General features: G+C 36.0%; 1 protein-coding gene across 1 annotated transcript; it reads right to left on the bottom strand.

Annotated features, from left to right (window-relative positions):
* Positions 1-1,706: 1,706 nt before the first annotated feature.
* On the bottom strand, positions 1,707-2,234 carry LOC136778061 (coiled-coil domain-containing protein 1-like). The gene has a single exon (XM_066734673.1). The coding sequence runs from the start codon at positions 2,232-2,234 to the stop codon at positions 1,707-1,709; it is 528 nt and encodes a 175-aa protein (XP_066590770.1).
* Between the last annotated feature and the right edge of the window lie 5,698 nt (positions 2,235-7,932).

Raw genomic sequence — 7,932 nt, 5'->3', positions numbered from 1 at the left:
AAATGTTGCGAAGTAGATTCCGCATTTCTCTGTTATATCTCCCATCTCTATTGCGCTCACAATAGACGGCTAGACCGACAGCGTCTAGCCGCTCTATCTGTCTCTCTCTCCGCGGCGCGCTTGCGCGTCTTCTGGCCCTGGCGCGTCGCGGCCGCGAAGCGACACTACTTGCGCGCTTGGCCACTAGGTGGCCAGCGCCCGCGGCAGCTCTCTCGCTGGCAAGATTAGTGTCGCGTAATTATATAGATGGGTCCTTGATAAGGACCCATCGCACCTCAGCCTTGCTCGACCGCTGCTACCCGCAGCAACAGCAGCACCTTTTTTTGAGCCTTTCGGCACCACCGCCTCCACGGCAATTTTGACGCCTCCACCAGGCCAGCCAACGAGCGCCTCCACCGGCGAACTCCACGGGTCGACTACTTTGGTAAGTATCACCCACCACCCACTGCCAACCAAGAGGGGACTACCCTTCTGCGGCATTTCCTCCCTCCTAAGGGAAATTTCTCCGGGGACTGCCCGGGAGAAGTCAACCCTCTCCTTCCCCTCCACACTGCCTCCGAGGCTACCTCGGACCCAGTGTTCCGACCCTCAAATCCAGGGCTCTCGACGAGTCGGGTAGTGGGAGGGGTAGATTCACCCTAGGGGTGGGGGTGGCTCGGAGCCACCATAGCTCTGGGAGAAGGGGGCTGAGGGGTAAGGGGACTTCCCCTTCCCTACATCCAACTCTTCTACTTCGCTTCCTCCCGTGACTGGGGATTTTACTAGGGAATACCCTAGGAAAAATTGTCCAGTCAGGGAGTTTCTAAGTCCGCGTTCCCTCCTGGGGAATTTTTGGGGTTCTGGGGAATCTTCTGCGAAAAGAAATTCCCCAGAATTTAACGGCAGCATATTCCCTAGGCTTTCGCCATTGTAAATATCGCGGTTTTTCTTGTACATAAAAATACTTTGTAAACGTTTGTATATTTTTTTATTTATTTGAATAAAAAACACTTTTACCTATTACCTCTGCCTTGAATATTTTACTCTAGAATAAGACCTTCCTTTCTGACCACAGGTTCGCAGCCAACTTGGGGCACTGTTTCGCACAAATATATAATAGCATGTGCAAATATTTGATTCATTCATTGAACAACCTATGCTTGGGTTAACTACTGCTAGGCACTAGGAGCAGAGACAAATCACGATGTCTTCAATTAAATATCAATAAGCACACTCATATTCTGCTCTTCCAAAGTTCTCTATCTTCTATTTAATTTTATAAATCAACAAAAGAAAAATAAACCTTATTATATATGTTTTTATTGTAATAACAGTTAATTATAAAATGGTATTATTGAAATATACATTGATTAAAATGTTGATAACATAAATGTACAATGTTACATTTTTTTAAGTTATATATTTTCAGAAGATAATAGTTCAACAATTATATCTCGTTTTTCTTGACCCAATCTTCTCCTTTCAGTGCTTGAAGCCACGGTAATAAAGCTGCTGGTTCACACATATAACATGCTTTTTTTAAAAAGACTACTCTATTTTAAAATGATATTTATAATTCGAAACTTCGTAACTATGAGATAGTAATTCCTGCTATAAGACCTGTTTAAATAGTTCTTGACAGATGTCAGTGTTAACTGAAAAGTACATACAATCATCATATGCATTCAATATTATTACGTAAAGGCTAGAATGCTATATATATATACCTATTCGTTTACTTCATCTTCAATTATCATAGCATTCTCGCTGTCGATTATTCCAGTAACTTTATTATTTTCAAAAATCGAGAAATTGTCCTTAATATCATCACTATTATCACTGTCAATTATTTCAATTACAGTATCAGCATCATCAGAATCATCTACATCGAATACTTCGTTTACTTCATCTTCAATTACCATGTCATTCTCGCTGTCGATTATTCCAGTAACTTTATTATTTTCAAAAATCGAAAAATTGTCCTCAATATCATCACTATTATCACTGTTAATTATTTGAATTACAGTATTAGCATCATCAGAATCATCTGCGGTCAATACTTCAGCTACTTTATCTTCAACCATTGTCTCGTTCTCACCGTTGATCATTTCAATAACATCAATATATTCCTCGCTACAATCATCACTATCATCACTATTATCACTATTATCACTGTCAATTATTTCAATTACAGTATTAGCATCATTAGAATCATCTACATTGAATACTTCGTTTACTTCATCTTCAATTATCATGTCATTCTCTCTGTTGATTATTCCAGTAACTTTATTATTTTCAAAAATCGAAAAATTGTCCTCAATATCATCACTATTATCACTGTCAATTATTTAAATTACAGTATTAACATCATCAGAATCATCTGCGGTCAATACTTCATTTACTTCATCTTCAATCATTGTCTCGTTCTCACCATCGATTATTTCAATAACATCAATATATTCCTCGCTACAATCATCACTTATAATTTCCTCATAACGTTGCATATTTGTATTAATTTGAAATAGTAATTCAAATAATAAGTTCATATCTCTTTCAATTTCATTTAATATATTGTCACTACAATTGTATATAACTTTAATATTAGCCATTGAAATATTTTTTCTTCAAAATGTCTCCTTTACTTTGAACTTTTAAAGCAGAGGATGAAACAAAAATCTAATGAACTGTTTAGAGCTACTCAAGTATTTAAAACATTTCCACCACCAACTACCTTAATAAAAGACACCCTTTCAACAGAAACGTTGGAAGTGTGTGTACTTATCATTCATATTTTATTTCTTTTGATGGAATTACACCCTACTTTAGATAAGCAAACACATATCATCATCATCTTGCTAAGCGATGAAACCAAAAACATCGTGAGAATCAACGGAATAGAGTTTCAAGGCAGAAACGTTTAAGGTATAACACATACACATGCTGTTAATAAAAGAAGAAGAATAATTTTATTAATAAGCCTATGTCGTTTTATTCTTAAATATGATATATATTAGAAAGATTTGTATGAACGATGTATGTTTCGGATGTACAAATACTTTTGATGCTTCAGATATACAATCATAAGCATGCTTTTAATAGAACAATGATTTTATTAATAAGCCTATGTCGTTTAATTCTTAAATATGATACATATTAGAAAGGTTTGTATAAACGATGTATGTTTTGGATGTTCAAATACTTTTGATGCATCAAATTTCAGCAAGAGAGAAGCCTGCTTTAGATATACAAATATCTTTGACGTATTAAATATCAGCACGTGATGAAAATTTAGTATCTCTTATACGCTCCACACTGGACCTTAACGTATAACGATATGTCTACGTATGGTGAAATTGAGACCTTCAGCAAGATCATATTTTTTTTTTTTAAATATTAATTATATTTTATCCAGATCATAGATCTTTACAGATATGTTGATCGCTAACACATTGAAGATCATCAAAATGTCCTTGAATGATTCATGCATATTCTTTTAATAGAGTCATAATTTGATTAATCAGCAGTATATCATCTTACTAATCAGTGTTGATGACATATTAAACATCTGCACACGTTTTCAACACAAAATTATTTACCCCCTCCATCAACAATTTTTCTATATAAATGGATTCGAACAATAGTGAACCAGCTTCAATCTGTTCAAACTCTAGTTAGTGCATCGACCGCACAACCAGCAAGAATCTTCAGATCAGTACTTTAGTTAGTGCATCAACCACAACCAGTAAGAATACCCAGATCAGTTTATACCTCAGTCTCAACTGATAAAGAAAGGTAGGAATATATTATTCAAATATTGTTTTAATTTTCGATAATAGTAATAATAATATTCTTCTGCAATAAAGGGTCTAGATAAAATGGCATTTTTAACTGGAGTTAATGCATTCGCTTTCATCCCTGAGAAGACATTTGTTAAATTAAACAGTCTCGAGGAAAATAAAGAATATGAAATAATTGAAATGATGAAAATAAAGACTAAATATGGAATGAGGATAATAGCGAAACTATTAACGGAGGATTGGTTTTATCTCCCTGCCCGGATGGTTGCTTTACTCGAATCGCAGGATCAGTTTACGGAGCTGATAAATGCAGCATCACAAATATATTTTAATCATGAAATACTTAGGCGGGAATTATAATAATTTAGAATTTAAGATTAAACAATAAGTGTTTTGTATAATAAATGAGTGAATAAAATGCTTTATATATTTATTAAAAAGTGCTTTATTTTTTTTCTAACCTTACATATCTAACTTACATTTCTAACAATATTCGTAAGCGGATTATAGTCTATAATTTTATCATGTATAATTAAACAATAGGCTGTAGTATTACTCGGAATATTTTTCCAACACTCGATTTCAATCTTAACATCGACCGTGCCGGTTTTCACTGACTCGTTCTGATGTGAACAATCAATTACAAAGAGCGGACCGTATTGCAAGAAGTTTAGGTAATCGAGCATTGGTTTCGACAGTTTTTCACCAGCATAATATGAGTGGAAAAACTTTACATACATATCATAGAGTACGGAGTAGCGAGATTTCGTGAAATCAGTGTCGAGACGATCGTACGGATAAAATTCAGAATTTAAATAGACTTTAACATCACGTACATCGCAATCGCTAAATTTAAGTACATTCGAATATTGATCGTTCTTCTTATTCTTTCTAAACGCCAGTATCACGTATCGAGGCTTCTCCAATTGTGTAGCTGCTTTAACAGCCCATGTATGTCGCTGTGTTTGAGGTAAAAGGGGATATTCGTAGAGCTCCCAGGAACGAAAAGCCATGGTGAGATTTTTATTCTGCTCGATAATGCGTAGAAATTGTAGTTTGGTAAATTCATTTAAAGTTACGTGAGGCATTAGTAGAGGAGCTATGCGGTTCCGATGACAGGGAGTGGGGGAAGCTGTTTTGTGGTGTGGAAGGGGGATGGGTGGGGATAAGACTCTCTTAGTATGGTAGTGGTGGGGATGAGGAAGGAAAGGGTCTTATAGTGGGATCGCGTTTGGTTAGGGAGGGTGGGGGTATTTTTCACCCTATGTCACAGTTGGAAGGTCTTATAGTGGGACCGAGTTTGGTTAGGTAGGGGGTATTTTTCACCCTATGTCACAGTTGGAAGGTCTTATAGTGGGACCGGGTTTGGTTAGGGAGGGGGTATTTTTCACCCTATGGTACCGTTGGTTAGTTATCCTACGGGGACCTAAGTTATCCTACGGGGCCCTAGTTGAGGGAAGGTTTTTTCACCCTTCGAAGTCGATGGTTAGTTACCTTACGTAGCCTAACTATTTCCGACTCTGCTACACAGATAAACTAGGTTGAGTTAATTGCTAGTTCCAGTAGTCACCGCTAGGTGACTGCCTTCCTTAATCTTCTTTCGCGCTAATGGTATTTTAATATTACGTAATTACACACACGGGTGAACTAGTTCAATTTAATTGATAGTACCAGTAATTGCCGCTAGGTGGCTACCGCAATCCCCCCTTTTCTCGTTAGTTAAATTGTAGATAGCTATTGTGATAAGTTGCTGATATCGTGCAAGGAATTAACTTTCCATCGAGCATGGAATTATAACTTTGCATGGCTTTAACAAAACCTATGCAGCGTATAACGAAATATCCTCTAAATGAAAGAGTATAGTTTTAATAGTCTCCCCTATTGGGGAGAATAACAATTTAACATCAATTTCAGGAATATTAATATTTTGATAGGGCAACTTATTAAGTCCTAGCTGTTACTATACCCAGGTCAGGTTCACCAATTTATTAGACCTTACAGCTCCTCACTTATAGTATGTCCTTAGAGGGTACTATTTGACCATTCAGAACCAATCCTAGATCCTCCCACTATTCTCTCCTTCTATGGACCCTCTCTAGACTTTCATTCAAGAAATCATTTACCTTTCTACGAGCGAATTAGTTAAAGTGATAAAAAGATGTTTGACTAAAATTATACATTCGCGGTACCACGGGATACGGCTATAGAGAAGCTAACCTTCAAGAGGAGGATGTGGATGAAAAAGGAGGAGGAGGAGGAGGATGAGACATGGAGACTGGATGAGTAACTGATAGTAAAACTTTAGTTATTGAATAAAAAACAGTTTTAAGAATTTTTATAGCCTTCCCTGACTTATCTTTTAGCCATTTTTAGCTTTTCAGGTAAGCATATCATACGATCCATCTAACAAGCAGGCTAGGTATTAGAAAGGGAAAGAGTTGTCAGTGCACTTCATTTTTTTGAAGGGTAAAGCAAAACATAACTTTTACCTAGACATTAAGAAGCTGTATTGGCACCATTCTAGCGATTGGAGAACTGATTGCTGAGTGTGCTGATATCTTCTAGCACGGATATGCTCGAGTACCTGACGCCTGAGATCATGTCATGTCATGACTTGTTACTTGATTTATGACCTTTTAAATCCTCGATTTTTTCATATTCTCTCAATTTTTTATATGCCTAGCTATCGAGAGGAATGTGCTCATAAATTTTACCGTTTCACTTAAGAAAAGTCTGCAACACGTTTATGCAATTAAAAGAATTCTGGAGAAACCACTGGTAACGTGTCATGACCTGTTTGACGCAAATTTTCCCCAGTTCACTTTAGAAAAGTCTACAACATGATTATGCAATTAAAAGAATTCAGGAGAAACCGCTTGTAACGTGTTACGACTTGTTTGACGCAAATTTCGTAGGTGGGAAAGAATAACCAACCACCCAAATATTAACTTCCAATAAGAATGCATCTCATCCCCTTCCATGAATGCATCTCATCCCTTCCACTATTTTTAAAACCCTTGTTGTCAGCAATCGGGAAATTTCAGTCAGTCAGTTTTCATTAGAAGCTTCAAGGAGGTGAAAGATCCAGTGCAAAGCTATATTCCGAATATTTTCCTTGCTGTACCACAGAAATTCTTTTGGGTGGTAAGAATTATTCTTTTATTATTATTCTCTTTTCTTGCTATTCTATTTCAATATTTTTCTTTTCTCAATTTCTATGTTTTTTCACAGAAAAATGGATTTAACCAAGATCAATGCACTTGCAAGTGTAACTTACGAACCTAAGACTTTCGTAAAGCTGAATACTTTTGAGGAGAATAAGGAGTATCAAATCACTGAATTAGTGAAAATTAAGACCAAATATGGAGAGAAATTAATAGCGAAGCTGGCTACCGACGAATGGTTCTTCCTACCCTCAAGGATGATGAAATTACTGGAGTCGCCTGAACTAATCAAAGAACTTCAAAATGCTGCATCAGCGAATACATTAAAAATCTTATATGTTGGAGGACGATACAATAATTTAGAATTTAAAGTTACCCAATGATAATCATAAGATAAATTTTGGAAATGTTTGTAAGGAATGTTTTTAAGGAATGACATCAATAAATGTTTATTATATCTTATTTATTTATTTTTTCTTTATCCCTCACTACATTAGTAAGATACATATAAATCTAGTATATTAACTTACATTTCTAACAATACTAGTAAGCGGGTTATATTCAACGATTTTATCATGTATAATTAAACAAAACGCAGTAGTATTACTTGGAATATTTCTAGTACAATCAATCTCAATTTTAACATCAACAGTGCCTGACTTTATAGATTCATTTTGATGCGAACAATCGATGACGAAGAGAGGACCGTATTCCACAAAGTTTTTGTAATTAAGCATTGGTTTCGACTGTTTCTCTCCTGCATAATATGAATGGATAAATTTAACATACATATCATATAGTACAGAATAACGGTTTTTTTCGCTATCACTATCAATTCGGTCATATGGATAAAATTCTGAATTCAGATAGACTTTAACATCACGAACAGAACTGTCATTGAATCTAAGCACCTCCATATGCTGCGTACTCTTCTTATTTTGTCTAAATGCTAGTATAACATATCGAGGTTTCTCCAATTGTGTTGCAGCTTT

Source organism: Prorops nasuta, unplaced genomic scaffold, assembly GCF_024137725.1.
Source record: "Prorops nasuta isolate Cenicafe-Biocafe unplaced genomic scaffold, Cenicafe_Pnas_1.2 PNAS00013, whole genome shotgun sequence".
NCBI lineage: Eukaryota > Metazoa > Arthropoda > Insecta > Hymenoptera > Bethylidae > Prorops > Prorops nasuta.
Note: the sequence above shows the minus strand (reverse complement) of the source record. Positions and strands in the feature narration are given on the sequence as shown.

Coding starts and splice junctions, on each gene's coding strand:
- LOC136778061 (XM_066734673.1), bottom strand. CDS start 2,234: ATGATAATTGAAGATGAAGTAAACGAAGTATTCAATGTAGATGATTCT.